Source organism: Mus musculus, chromosome 15, assembly GCF_000001635.26.
Source record: "Mus musculus strain C57BL/6J chromosome 15, GRCm38.p6 C57BL/6J".
Lineage (NCBI taxonomy): Eukaryota > Metazoa > Chordata > Mammalia > Rodentia > Muridae > Mus > Mus musculus.
In genome coordinates, this window is record NC_000081.6 from 81,782,694 (window position 1) to 81,797,822 (window position 15,129).

At 50.1% G+C, this 15,129-nt stretch overlaps 1 protein-coding gene across 2 annotated transcripts in view; it reads left to right on the forward strand.

Annotated features, from left to right (window-relative positions):
• The window catches only part of Zc3h7b (zinc finger CCCH type containing 7B), a 51,172-nt gene extending 37,596 nt beyond the window's left edge, over positions 1 to 13,576 (forward strand). Inside the window, exons 16-23 of one of the 2 annotated variants that reach the window (NM_001081016.2) lie at positions 332 to 513; positions 3,189 to 3,274; positions 9,239 to 9,372; positions 9,537 to 9,642; positions 9,770 to 9,878; positions 10,087 to 10,220; positions 10,327 to 10,490; positions 10,808 to 13,567. In NM_001081016.2, the coding sequence (NP_001074485.1) occupies positions 332 to 513; positions 3,189 to 3,274; positions 9,239 to 9,372; positions 9,537 to 9,642; positions 9,770 to 9,878; positions 10,087 to 10,220; positions 10,327 to 10,490; positions 10,808 to 11,072 (1,180 nt within the window). In that variant the 3' untranslated portion in view covers positions 11,073 to 13,567. Of the gene's footprint in view, positions 1 to 331; positions 514 to 3,188; positions 3,275 to 9,238; positions 9,373 to 9,536; positions 9,643 to 9,769; positions 9,879 to 10,086; positions 10,221 to 10,326; positions 10,491 to 10,807 lie in introns of both variants that reach the window. The other variant, XM_017316520.1, reaches the window with a different exon arrangement.
• Positions 13,577 to 15,129: the final 1,553 nt, after the last annotated feature.

A 15,129-nucleotide genomic window follows, 5' to 3' on the forward strand; every position in this document is an offset into this window, starting at 1 on the left:
GCCCTTTCTACTCATGGGCATTCCCTTCTCCCAACCTGGTGAGGTCTGGCACTATTGGTAGACCGGTGCAAACTGAGCTGGCCCCAGAGCTCTGTGATGGAGCCCAAGCAGAGCAGAGCTGGGACTAAAGTCTTGAGCGTAGGCTTGACCTACCTCCTGTGCTATCCACATTCAGAGATGGGCTAACAGGACAGGAGGTGCCCGGGAGAAAGCTCTGAGAATCGCCTCCCCTCAGACTTGCTTGGCACTGGAAAGGTGGCCCCACTGCAGAGATGGAGGGCAGATGGTGGTGGGGACTGTCAGCATCATGCACGTCCCGTGTGCCCTCCAGGTGCCTGGTGCACATCGTCCGCTCCACCTCTCTCAAGTACTCCAAGATCCGTCAGTTCCAGGAGCACTTCCAGTTTGACGTGTGCCGCCACGAGGTGCGCTATGGTTGCCTGCGCGAGGACAGCTGCCACTTCGCCCATAGTTTCATTGAGCTCAAGGTCTGGTTGCTGCAGCAGTACTCAGGTGAGGGGCAGGCAGAGCAGGTGAAGTAGGCTTGGAATTGGCTGGGAGTGCACAGCCAGGGCCTGATGGCCACCGAATGGGACCTCAGGTGAGTTCACAAACGGGTGGCTCCTGGGAGAGTCCTGGAGGAGTTAGTAACCCTGGATATCACAGACAGAACTCTGCTCACAGGGTGCTGCTAGGTCCAGAATCTGGATCTCTCCCTGTCTAGACCCTGCCTAGGGAATATGCCAAGATACAGATGGGAAAGCAAGAATGTGTGAGACTCGAGCCTGGTAGACTCAGCCCCTGGACCCTACAACTCCACCTAGCAACTCACCTGCTGCCTGAGTAACGGCCAATAAGGCACCTTTCTTTCCTTGAGCCACCTTCTGTTGGTCCAGCGAGTGGATTTATGGATGCTCACACATCCATCCTTCTAACTGCTTTAGTGAGCACCCTCTCTGTGTCAGCGCATCCAGCCTTGCACTAAGCAAAGCCCTCACTTTGAGGACTCAATGGAGCAAGACAAACAATGTACTAGCAAGAAGTGAGTCCTAGGTTCTGTTGGGCCGAGGATGCGTAGTCTTCTTCACTGCCTGTTGTAGTTTTGCCAGCATTCTTGTGGTGTCAGGGTAAGATAGGACATATGACAGTCAGTGTCCAGTCCACATAGACTTACAGTCGATAGTGTTTTAACTTTAGGTGTGTATCACATTTCCTGTCAGGTGGTGAGAATGGGCCTGTCTAGGGAAGGCCAGGGAATGACTGCTCCAGGAAGCAAAGGACTTGAGGCAGAAGATTATCCCTGGGGGTAAAGCACTGAGATCCGTGAGATGGTTGTGACCCAAGGTCATCGGGGTCCCAGTTTGTGGGAGTCTCTTGGCCTTAAGAAGAAATATAGTCAGGGGCTGGAGAGATGGCTCAGCGGTTAAGAGCATCGACTGCTCTTCCAGAGGTCCTGAGTTCAATTCCCAGCAACCACATGGTGGCTCACAACCATCTGTAATGGGATCTGACGCCCTCTTCTGGTGTGTCTGAAGAGAGCAATGGTGAACTCATATACATAAAATAAATAAATCTAAAATAAATAAATAAATAAACTATTAAAACTTACAAAAAGAAATACAGTCATGAGCCAGGCGTGGTGGCACACGCCTTTAATCCCAGCACTTGGGAGGCAGAGGCAGGCGGATTTCAGCCTGTTCTACAAAGTGAGTTCCAGGACAGCCAGGGCTACACAGAGAAACCTTGTCTTGAAAAACCAAAAGAAAAAAAAAAAAAAAGAAAGAAAAGAAATATAGTCATATGTTGTAAAGTGATGTTTTGTCAATCATGGGCCAAAGAAGAGTGTTTATATTATAATGGGCTGGAGTGTACAATGAATTATAATGAATGAACGGCACTGTTGCTTGTTCGTGGATTTGCTCCACTGAACCTTTATTGTTAGGGAGTGACCCTAGTTTATGACCGTGTAGCCCTGATGACTCAGAGGTAAAGACACTGAGCCCTGTGATCCCCAGGACACACATGGCAAAAAGAGAAAACTAACCCCGGAGTTGTCCTCTGACCGTCACACACCCACCTGAGCCACAGACACAAAATAAACCGACCTGGTAAGAAGATAGCTTGTAAAAGCCTGCCCTATGATGCTGGCAGCAGCTTCAGCCTCTGTTCCCAGCATTTCAGACTACCGCGCATCTCAGAGCAAAATCTAGACAGCAGTTTCCAAGCTGTGCTGGATGCTGGGTAGAAAACCTGGAACAAAGGCAGGAGTGGAAACATCAGGGGAGATAGATGCAGGTTACACCACGTGGTGGCAGTAGAGGTGGCAGAAGCGGTCACATTCTAGGTATACTTTGATGGTGGAACCAGCAAGATTGTTAATGGACCAGATGTGAGGTTATATTAAGGTCAAGCTGTCAGGGTGCCTAGTGGAATAGGGGCCTGTGTTCTGACAAGAGGCTGTGTGTAGGACAAGCATGTTTGAAGGGGCTAATACCAGGGTTCTGTATGGGATGTGGGTTCTAAATTGTCTCTTGGACTTGAAGTAGAGGTGTCGATGAGTGGGCAGTCAGACGTGACAGGTGGTAAGTCCAAAGGGAGATGTGGACTGTGGATCTACATTTGGGGGTCATCAGCAAGAACCTGATGTCAAGTGTGGTACGCGCCCCGGGTAAGCAACAAATGGAGAGTGGCCTCAGCAGAGCCAGAGCCACGGTCTGACTGGACAGCTGAGGCACTGGAAAGGGACGAGGCGCTGCAGGGAGAGAGGAATCAGGAGGATGCCCTGAGCTGGGTCTGGAAGGCCAGGAAGGATCTGACTGGTACTCTGGGGCCATCATGCTGGGACATTTGCCCTTTGGGGATTGGCAGTGAAGAGCCATGTACCTGATACCTTGGTAAGCCCTAAAGACCCGGAAGGGGCCTTGGGCCACCCAGCAGGATTCCGCTTGAATCTTCAGTGAGAAAAGCCGGGGTTCTAAAAATGGAACACTGGCTTGGGAATCAAGGCGCTTTCTTCCTGTGTTACGGATGGAAAAACTGGCCCAGAGAGGACAGTGCACTCTCTGTGTCCTGAGTCTTTCTGTGGCCAGGACTGGCCAGGTAGGACTCCTTGGCTTGGGACACATCCCAGCATCCCATGGGTGCTGTGTCTCATCCTTTGACAAGAGCTGTGTTTTCTCCCCCCCCAGGAATGACCCATGAAGACATCGTTCAGGAATCCAAGAAATACTGGCAACAGATGGAAGCCCACGCAGGGAAGGCCAGCAGCGGCTTGGTAAGGCCCAGGATTGGCACCGGGGTAAGGGCGGGCACCACAGGCGCTGTCCATCTCCTTTGACTGGGACATATGAACTTGCCAGATGCACTCTTCCCTGTATCTCTAGAGTTCACGTTTTACTACTTGCTTGGTCATCAATGAGTGAGTGTCTTTTTCCTATGTGCAGGTGTGCATTTTTGTATAAAAATATACATTTATATACATAGCTATTCACACTGGTTTTGGGGGGGCGTTTCTGTTTTGAACCATCTGGGAGTGAGCTTTGGATAGATGTCCTCTCACCTCTGACCACTTTTAAAAGGGGTGATCTGAGGTTGGAGAGATGGCTCAGCAGTTAAGAGAACCCATATTTGATTACCAGCACCCACGTGGTGGCTCAGAACATCTCTAACTCTAGTCCTAGGGAATCCAGTATCCTCTCCTGGCCTCTGTGGGCACTACACACATGGTGCACAAAAGATATACATGTAAACAAAACACCCATAACACACAAAATAATAATTTTTAAAAAACTATAATGAGGGTACTTTTTAAAAAATATACCCAAAGACTAGAAAATTAATAGAAAAGTACCACCAGATTCTGTGACTGTCCCCTAAATTCTACATGACACACAGTTCCATTGGCAAAGTTATTTTTTTCTCCACAGTAATTAGTAATGGCTTCCTGGATCAATAGGGCATGATGGCACGTGCCTGTCACCCCAGTACTTGGAGGTGAGGCAGGAGAATTAGGAATTGAAAGCCAGCCTCAGCTACTTTGTGAGTTTGAAGCTAGCTTGGGCTGTGTGAGAGACTCTCTAACCTGCCACCCTGCTCCTCAGGAAATTCTCCAAGGACATTCCTTGAGCCCACGTGACTATCTGTGAGGGCTCAGAGTGGTACCCACTGGCAGTTCTGTTTCTCTCGTGTTCTTCACTGTGGTCTGACTGTATGAGCCGTGACACTGGGGCATCCCCTGACATGGCACTACGTGTGTGCCATACTGTACCATTCGTACTCTCCAGTGCCCCTTAGATTTATCATGTAGCCCGCTCACCATTTACAGCATGGGTGTGAGGCTTACAGGGTTGACCCTGGCTTCAGGGTGTTGAGTCTGCTGTGCTTTAGACCCTGTATCACCCAGATGCTCATAACACCTTGGGCTTCAAGATCATTGTAACTGTAGATGACAAGGAGACACTGGCTTAGGGATGCTAGGAGCCAGTGAGTATAGCACAGCCGTGAAAGATCGACCTGTTTCCCAGACCAGACCAGTACATTGCCAACTTGAAGGAATCCTGGGCTTCTGAACTCCTTATGGGGCCAGGATAGAGTGGGGGTTGGGAGGGGGAAATCCAAGCTGAGAGGAGGAGCCATGAGGGTTACTTGATCCTTGGGCCTCCCCTTTCTCTGTCTCTATATCCTGTGTGTGCCTAGGCATGGGGTCCTTGCCTGCTTACGATCCTGAGAGTAAAATCAGTAGGTCTGTGAAGGCAAGGGGATGCCAGGGCAGATGCTGCTTGGGCCTAGTGTCTCTGGCTTACCTGTGAGGAGTAAGAAATTGCTCAGAGCTGTCTCTGCTCAGTCAGATGGGAATGACCCCTGCACTGGGCAGTGCTGGTCACTCTTCTGAGGGGAGCTGGCGGGAGACACATCACCCGCTAGCGTGGAGAAGCCGAAAGTTGCAATCTCACACCCAAGGCCAATGGGCAGAAGAACATGTTAGCCAAGGTCACCTCCCACTCCCCAAAGTGACGGCTGGGGCAAAAGATATGGAAGAATCGTGGGAAAGGAGCCTCCGAGACGAGCTGCACATCGTCCTTGGGGACGGTCTCGAGACCAAGGCTGTCTGTCTGTCCTGCTGCCAAAGGCCAACTTTCCCACCTTTGAACTTCTGCTGTCCATAGACTGGGCCCTTAAAACTGGTTGATCAGATGGGGTACTTTAACCACGGAGGGTAGCAGCTTTGTCGCAGGAGAGCTCCAGGAGAGCCCCTGCAGCCTGAGCAGAGTGAGTGTGTGTGAGATGCGCACACATGTGCAGGCCAGAGGAGGTACCAGCGTCCCCCCAGGGTCCCCTCTACCACTCTGCCTTTTTCCTTTGGAGGCGAAGTCTCTTGCTGACCCTACAGCTTGCACTTTCTTGCTAGTCTAGTCCCAGCACAGTATTGTCGCTGATCCACTCAGTGCTGTGTGCAGGGCCACACCTGGACCTTATGTGGGTGCTGGGATCTAAGCCATGGTCTTTGATTTTGCAGCAAGCACTCTTACCTGCGGAGCCATCCGTCCAGCCCCTGAGCTGAATTTTGCCTTTTTTTTTATTTTTTAAAGATTTATTTTTTTATGTATATGAGTACACTGTAGTTGTTTCCAGACACACCAGAAGAGGGCATTGGATCCCATTACAGATGGTTGTGAGTCACCATGTGGTTGCTGGGAAGTGAACTCAGGACCTCTGGAAAAGCAGTCAGTGCTCTTAACCACTGAGCGACCTCTACAGCCCTTTGAGCTGAATTTTGAAAGACATTTTTTTAGGATAAGTTACAGGAAGAATACAGGATAAGTTACAGGAGTCCAGGTAGAGAAGACAGCGTGCCGTGTAGGGCGCGGTACCCCTGGACAGCTCCTGGACCCTCTCCATTTCTCACCTGAGTAGTTTACATGTGCCACAGACATGTAGGTATGTGAGATGGGCATATAATCAGAATTTTGTTGTTTTGAGTTGGTTCTCACTATGTAGTCCAGGATTTCCTGGGATTTACTTTGTAACCCATGCTGGTCTCTTGTGGCAATCCTCCTGCCTTAGCTTCCTAAGAAATGGGATTACCCACATAAGCTACCACATCTGGCTATATATCACACTTGCTAATGATGGGTCATACATTTTTTAAAAATAATTCCTTGAAAAATAATAATTCTTTGGTATACATATAATTTTATTGTTTATTAAATTGTTTATTAATCAAATGTTAGTGAGATTAACAAATTAAGTCTTGGTGGAATAGTTCTTTACAGGATGTAGAAGCAACACTTCTTGAAATTGATCAGTATTTTTTTTTTATGGTTAACAAATTCAAAATGCTGACACTACTGTGCATAAACGTGTAGCACAAAGGGACAGAGGTGTGTTTAGAACTCTATTGGGAATTCAATACTAACTCCACACTAAAATTCATGTCATAAAACGACTCAGCCGTGAGGAGAGCTCCCCGAAGCTCACGAGTGTGCCTGCTGGTGGGGCTGTGGCTGTGTCCTGCTGCCCCTGGTTCCGTAGCCCCTTGCTGCTGTCCTGTCTCTGCTGCAGCAGGGAAGACAAGATAAAAGAGTCTGAGGAGTCAGATGACAGAGGATTTGATGTGCTTGATTAAATTTCTGCTCCCCTACAAATAGAGCCTTTTTATGTATCTTGGGGAGAAAAAAAAAGTGCTTGCTGAATCAGGGGTAGTGGCACATGTCTTTAACCCTGGCACTCAGGAGATAGAGGCAGGCAGATCTCAGGATTCAAGGCCAGCCTGGTCTACAGAGCTAGTTCCAAGATAGCCAGTGCTACACAGAGAAGCCTTGTGTTGGGGGGGGGGGAGTACTTGATTTTGCAGACAACTCATGTGTGGTGCCCAGTACTCACATCAGGCAGCTCACAGTAGTCTGTAACCGCAGTTCCAGAGAATCTGCTGCCTCCTGCCTTCCATGGATACCTGCGTTCACATAATCTCATAAACTACAGAAGAATGAGCGACTCAACAGCAATAGCTTTAAAACACACACACACACACACACACACACACGTTCACACAGTCTCATAAACTACAGAAGAATGAGCGACTTAACAGCAATAGCTTTAAAACACACACACAGGGCTGGAGAGATGGCTCAGCGGTTAAGCACACTGACTGCTCTTCCGAAGGTCCTGAGTTCAAATCCCAGCAACCACATGGTGGCTCACAACCACCCGTAATGAGATCTGATACCCTCTTCTGGAGTGTCTGAAGACAGCTACAGTGTACTTACATATAAGAAAAAATAAGTCTTTAAAAAAAAAAGATTTTGCAAACATACACACACACACACACACACACACACACACACACACAGCACAACGGAAGCACTGTGGGGAGGGAAGGGTGTACGTGGCTTATATATCCTGAAACAGTCCACTGACTTGGGAAAGCCAAGGCAGGAGCTCAAACAGGGCAAGAATCTAGAGCTGATGCAGAGGCCATGGAGGGATGGATGCTGCTTACTGGCTTGTTCCTCATGGCTTGCTCAGCCTGCTTTCTTATAGAACCCAGGACCGAACAGCCCTAGGATGGCCCCACCCACAGTGCGCTGGGCCCTTGTCTATCCATCACTAATTAAGACAATGCTCTCCAGGCTTGCCCACAGCATGATCTTAGGGAGGCATTTTCTTAATTGAGACTCCTTCCTCTCAGATGATTCTAGCTTGTGACAAGTTGACAAAACCAGACAGCACAGTCTCTAACTCACAGAGATCTATCTGCCTCCATTGCCCTCAGTGCTGGGATATGTCACCACATCACACTTTAAAAAAAAAATGCTTATAAGCCGGGCAGTGGTGGCACACGCCTTTAATCCCAGCACTTGGGAGGCAGAGGCAGGCAGATTTCTGAGTTCAAGGCCAGCCTGGTCTACAGAGTGAGTTCCAGGACAGCCAGGGCTATACAGAGAAACTCTGTTTTTGAAAAAACAGAAAAAAAAAAACATTTGTGCGAATGACTGTTTTGCTTACATGCGTGTATCTGTAGCATATGCATTCCTATTGCCACAGACGTCAGAAGAGGGGAACTAGAGTTATGGATGGTTGTCATCCACCATGTGGGTGCTGGGAACCAGCCAAAGTCTTCTCTACGAACAAGTGCTCTCAGCCACTGAGCCATCTCTTTAGCCTCAAACGCGACTTTTAGAAATCAAACATTCTAATAAAGTAACCCAAAGATACACTACTTTAGTATTTACCTGCTGAGATAGAAGAATAGGAAAATATTTAAAGCCTTTGTTTTCTGTGGACCACTATTCTTCTAAAGCCCAGGGAGTCAGTAAGAACACTGCAATTCACCAGATACAACAGTCTGGAATCTGAGCCCCAGTAGGCAGTGTTTCTGGGTGTTACAGGCTATGACACAGTGCAGTGTGTGCATACCAGGTACTTAGAACCAAGGGTTTGGTTAACTAACACAATGCAGTGTTTGGAAGTGCTGCCAAACACACCTCGAATTCCTTGCATGTCTAATGTTAAATTGATTTCTGCTTGTTGTATATTCAGAAGGTTTTGGTATTGCCAAATTTTCCAAGCTCCCAAATTCAGCTATCTGACCTTTTTTGGGCTGTTACCACAGTTCGAGGAGCTGTAGAGATTAAGAGCACATGCTGTTGTTTCAGAGGCCCTGAGTTTGACTCCCAGCATGTCAGCAGCCTGGCTCCAGGGGTATCTAACCAAAGCTTCTGGTCTCCAAGAGCACACACACACACACACACACACACACACACACTTAATTTAGGAATAAAATAGACTGAGATTGTAGCTTGGGCCTTGAATTCCAACACTCAGGAAACAATCTCTCTGATGGATCTCTGTGAGTTCAAGGCCAGCTTGATCTCTATAGCAAGTTCTAGCCAGGGATGCATAGTGAGACCCTTTCAAAAAATAAATACAATAAATTTAAAGTGCATTTTTAACAAGAGCAGCTGTTCTATACAGTAGTTGCACAAACCAGACCTGTAAAAGAGTAAAGGTGAGTGAAGACCAGCCAGAGAGGGCAAGAAGACAGTGGTTCAGGAGCCCCTCTCCACAGCTGGCTCCCCTAGTCAGAAGTCATAGATAGGGCCTTAGCTGGGAGCTCACTGCCTGTCAGTAAAACTGGGCAGTAGCCTCGCCAGTGTAAGACTGAGTGGTCCTAGGACTCCCAGAGGCCTAAGGCCTGGTGGCTACAGTTTGACCAACCCACTCCCCTGTCTTCCAACAGGGTGCCCCAAGGACACACGGACCCAGCACTTTTGACCTGCAGATGAAGTTTGTGTGCGGTCAGTGTTGGAGGAATGGGCAGGTGGTAGAGCCGGACAAGGACCTCAAGTACTGCAGTGCCAAGGCCCGGCATTGGTAAGCAGGCACAGTGCGGGTGCTCCGGCAGCATGGGGCACTGCCAGAGCCACGTGAGGGAGGAGGCCAAGACTTAGGAGACCTGGGCTCTGAGAGGAAAAAGCCTCATAACCCCAAGGCTTCCTCTCTGACTCTCTGTAATGACTCCCATTTCTGGCCTACAGCTGGACCAAGGAGAGGCGGGTCCTTCTGGTGATGTCCAAGGCCAAGAGGAAATGGGTGTCCGTGAGGCCGCTGCCATCCATTCGAAACTTCCCACAGCAATATGACGTGAGCACTTGTGGGGGAGGGGAGGATACAAGAGGTTGTGGGCCCTGAAAGGCTCTGAACTGGCCAACACTAGGACACAGCCCTGTGGGACTGACTGATCAGCAGGCTTCCTCTTGCCCACCCACAGCTATGTATTCATGCCCAGAACGGCCGCAAATGCCAGTATGTGGGGAACTGCTCCTTCGCACACAGCCCTGAGGAGAGGGACATGTGGACCTTCATGAAGGAGAACAAGAGTGAGTGGCAGGCTTGTCCTGTGTTCCTGTATCTGTATCACCACGTTGCTAATCTCTAGAACACACTCTGGGCTCCCTGTGCGTGATTAGTCCCTCGGGCCGAGCTATACAGTAGCAGAGCTTAAGGTTTCTGTGCCCCTCGAGTCCATCAGGGATCATAGGTAGAGTGGATGGGGAATCCCTCACCAAGCACTCTGTCCCTGCCCAGTCCTGGATATGCAACAGACCTATGACATGTGGCTGAAGAAACACAACCCAGGGAAGCCGGGAGAAGGGACCCCCATCAGCTCTCGGGAAGGAGAGAAGCAGATCCAGATGCCCACAGACTATGCTGACATCATGGTAAGCCCTGCCCCGACCCTGAGCCGGGGCCAATGGGGAGGGCGTCCTGGAGGGGCTGAGAGGGGCAGAGGCCTGGGAGCAGGCACCCACCGAGCTGTGCACGCAGATGGGCTACCACTGCTGGCTCTGCGGCAAGAACAGCAACAGCAAGAAACAGTGGCAGCAGCACATTCAGTCTGAGAAGCACAAGGAGAAGGTCTTCACTTCTGACAGCGACGCCAGCGGCTGGGCCTACCGCTTCCCCATGGGCGAGTTCCGACTCTGTGACAGGTGCTGAGGGCCGTGTGACACGGGGCGCAGGGGCAAGGGAGGGCAGGGAGCAGGTGGGCCCGAGGACAAGGGCGTTGGGCCCAGCTCCGTCTCTTGACTTGGCGTATCTTAGAGATGAGTGCAGTCCTGGGGGTGGGCAGGGTGGAGGGGTGGGTTCAGGCCTCTCTCTAGCCCTCCTCCACAGCACTGGGTCAGATCCTAGAGAGTGCTACTTTGTCGGGTTCGCTGAGCCAGGACCAGAACCGTCTGGGGAGAAGTGTATTTTAGGAAGATGGGAAGGCATAGAGCTCAGGCAGTGAGCCTTCTGCCACCCACAGGCTCCAGAAGGGCAAGGCCTGCCCAGACGGAGACAAGTGCCGTTGTGCCCATGGACAAGAGGAACTCAACGAGTGGCTGGACCGGCGTGAGGTGCTGAAGCAAAAGCTTGCCAAGGCCCGCAAGGACATGCTTCTGTGTCCACGGGATGATGACTTCGGCAAATACAACTTCCTGCTGCAAGAGGACGGGGACACCACTGGTGCCACCCCAGATGCCCCTGTTGCTGCAACTGCTACTGCTGCCACCACCACCACTGGGGAGTAGGGCCAGGTCTCAGCTATGGCAAAGTCTTGGGGTCGGGGGTGGGTTGGGGGCAGGGGACTACCCCATCAGGCAGGCGCCAGTCCGCTGGGTCCCTGTCCATCCTTTCCACCCCCAGTACCCCAGGTGTGTATACCCAGGTCATACACTGCAACCCCAAGTGGTCCCAGGATCCTTGGCCTGTCAAAATGGGGGCAGACCCTCCCCAATTCTAGTTCTCCTGGTTGGAGAGGGAGGGGCCTGGCCAGCTTCAGCCTACAGCTTTAAATTCTGTCTGCTCCTAAATGGGTCCAAAGCTCAGTACTGGGGAGCCTGGGGTCCCCACTTGAATGTGCAGCAGGAGGTCCTTTTCCTTCTCTACCTTCCTCTTCTCCCTTTCCCTGGGGCCAGATCAGGACACAGCACAGGGCAGGAGGCCCTGCCTAGCTTAAAGTATAGTCATGAGATGGAGTTGGGAGCACTATACTGGTCACTTACCACCTGGGGCCTCAGTTTCCTGATCTGCGAAAGGGGCAAGGGCTAAGGCAGATGATAATCTGAAGCTAGATTAAACAGTCTAGGTGCTCCTAACAACCACCCCCTGCCCGGGCCTCTCCTTTGTGAGCCACAGTTGTAGACCGTACCTCAGCCTTGGAGTCAACACAGCCCACAGCCCATTTTACAGAAACCAAAACTGAGTTCTAACAGGAGGAGTGATTTGCCCAGGGTTTTTAGCCCTCTCTGGTACAGAACTGGGATGTGAACATTGGTCAGAGACCCCACCCATTAGTAGCTGGAGCCTCTGGGCTCCTCAGTCCCATGCAACATCCCTGGGACCTGGGGAAGGGATGCTGAGACACAAGCAGGTCTTCTTAGCTCCATGTTGGGAGATGTTGGGGTAAGCAATGGAGGCTATATCCTCAAGAGCTGTCACAGACAAGTGGCAGAATACAGGCACCATGAGCTCAGGTTCTGACAAGGTGCAAAGCGTGGGGAGGCTCTGAGGAATATGAAGAGTGGGAAGGCGGCCTAGGCTCCATGGGCCACTATGAGAAATAGCCTCTCTTTCCTGGGAACCCTCTGTGGTCCTCTCTAAAAGACCCAGATATACTGTTATGGCCATCTATCCCAGCCCCTTCCACCCTATGCTCAACCCTGCTGGCTGCCTAGGACCCCAGCGGACACCCCCCCCCCCAGCTCATGCCCCCTTTTACCAAGGCCTCTTTTATCTTCTGAAGTATGTCTGCACCTTTCCCCCACCCCCACAGGTAGACACAGCCTCCCCTGGCTACCCAAGACATTCCAGAATGCTCCACCCTATTGGCACAAGAAGTGGGGCACCCCCCCCCAGAAGGAACCAGAAACTAAGGCTATCAAGGAGTGAGATAGAATGAAGACACTCCTATTTCTCCTCCAGCCAGGGTTGCTAGAGCTCAAGGGCACAGTGATAGGCACCTGGGCATAAAGGACCCACCCACCCACCCCTCATCCTGCCACTGCCCAACCTTCTCCTGATAACCATGGCATGCACCGTCTCCTCTCCCCTGCCCCTCTTCCCTGACCCCAGCTGGCTAGCACTGCAGAGTTTGGCTGCTGGCAGTGTGGCTGGAGGGGAGGGGAGACCACATCTAAGGTGGGGGCCATGGCCGTGAATGTGGATGACACTTGTTCTCCTGACCCGTGGTGTTGCAGTCTGTTGTCACCAGCCTTGTTTTAGTGTGTATATATGTCGCCCCTGTGATGCATATATACACAGGTATTAAATATATCGCTCTATATAATATTATATATGTGTGTGGTATCCAAGGAATCTCTTCTATTGAGGGCTAAAGATAAAGAATTTGGCACACAAAAAAAATGCAGACATCCTTGTGAATTTTGAGTGCTTATGGGGTCATCTGGTTATTTAGGGCATTGAGACTGGAGCCGTGGCTCAGATGATTGGGGCAGAAAAGGCAGGGTGGCCCACACCTGCTCTGACTGCTAGCTTCCCACAGATCCATGTCTAGAATACCAGTGTGCTCAGGAAAAGGAAGTCATTTCGTGTTTGTTTCCCACCAAAGAAGAATGAATCCAGGGTTTTTCTACTGTTCGTCTGTCCAGGGGTCCCTGAGATCTGGGCTCCCTTACATTCTAGACCTATGTCCCCCCCCATGGAAGAGAAGAGAAGAATGATAGGGATGACCTGGGGTGGGGGGACAGCAAAACATCTTAAATGATGACTGTAGTTAATCAGATGTGACCCCTCTAGGGCCCCTGGTTGGAAGGCTCAGGGTTGAAGCGGGGCCTAGGAGCAAGAACAAGATTGCACAGTAGACATGGGGTGAGGGTAGTGGGAGGGAATGCTGCATTTCTCAGCTGGGCAGTAATCAATCTAATGGTCCTTTAAAAATGTCTGTATTAAAATTTAAGAATACCACACTTTAATATTAAATATCATAAGGTCTAGTATCTTGATAATAATGTAGATGTTTTAATAACAATTTTTGTCCTTCTTAAAATAAAATGAGAGAAATTTGCTTCTTTTAGCCTTTGTTCTATAGAATATACGTGTGCACTATGACTCTTGTCCCCCAGGTGTCACTCCTGCTCCTCCCCAACTACTGCATGGATTCAGGGGACCAGGGCTCCTGGGACAGAGCTAGCCCCAGCTGGCTGTGCCTGGGGCAGACATTCCAGGGGTTGAGGGGCAATAGCCCTGTGTACACATGGAGACCCAGCTGACCCAGCTGAGCAGCACTTCCACAGCAAGGACAAGTTGTGCTCTGTACAAGTGGCCCTGCAAGGCACGCTCTGTCTGGCAGCTTCCTCACAACTGCCTGCCTGCTCACAGCACTTTCTGTGGGACTGCCCGTGCCTCTTGCTTCTACCATCATGTGCCACTCCGCATTCTGGGCCATTTTTGGGCACGGGCTGTCCAGGAAGGTAAGGGGTCACGCCAGGCTTCACAGTGTGATCTAGACTGCAACCTTGATCCTCTGAGCCCTAGGGAGACCCAAGGTTATATAGGAAAGATTTGTCAACTTTTTAAAAAACTCTTTGAGACAAGTCTTAATATGTAGCAGTGGATGATACCAGCTTTGAATGTTTGTCCCTGCCTGTTTTCCTGAATGCTGGGGTTATATACCTGTGTTACCACACCCAACAGTTTCCTCAACTTTCAAAGAGGACTGGGCGTCCAGTCTCACAGCAGTGCTTTTTAAATTTCCTGAAGTGTACTCGGTCTACAGTGAGTGCTCATCAGAGTTTCACTATAGAGCCCTGGCTGGCCGGGAATTTTTTTCCCCCGAGACAGTGGGTTTTGTTTTGGTTTGGTTTTTGGTTTTGTTTGTTTTGTAGCCATGACTATCCTAGAATTTGCTTTGCAGGCTAAACTCAAACCTGCATGGACCATCCTGTCTCGGAGTACTTAGTTATAAGTGTACCCACCATGCCTTGCTTGCTAGTTAGCTCTAATCTGCAGGACAGTATGGCCTGGGAGCAAAGGCCCTGGACCTACAAATTCCCTAAAGACAGGAGTCATTTAGACCAGGTATACAGAAGGAACTCAAACTAACAAATGATGGGATAAAAAAAAGGAAGACTTAGGGGCTGGAGAGGTGGCTCAGTGGTTAAGAGCACTGACTGTTCTTCCAGAGGTCCTGAGTTCAATTCCCAGCAACCACATGGTGGCTCACAACCATCTGTAATGGGAACAAATGCCCTCCTCTTCTGGAGTGTCTGAAGAGAGTGAGTTAGAGGCCAGCCTAGTCTATAGCCAGGACAGCTAGGGCTACATAGAGAAACCCTGTCAGGAAAAACAAAACAAAACCCACACGCCTGTTCTTGGGCTGTAGGGCACATGCATGAGCTTGCACTGGGACATTCCTTAAACCCAGGAAATCAAAGTGAGTAAGAAGACTTCAGTAAACCAAAGGAGCCGAATTAACCCAATTTAAAATTCTCTTTACTCTCTTCTGATCTTTATTTGGCTCACGTTAGGAAGCATTACCCAAGTGAGCACCCACTCCATGCAGATCCTAGGGATACAAGACTGAAGAGAGTCTGCAGCCTGATTTCTACATCACAATCAGTAGGCACT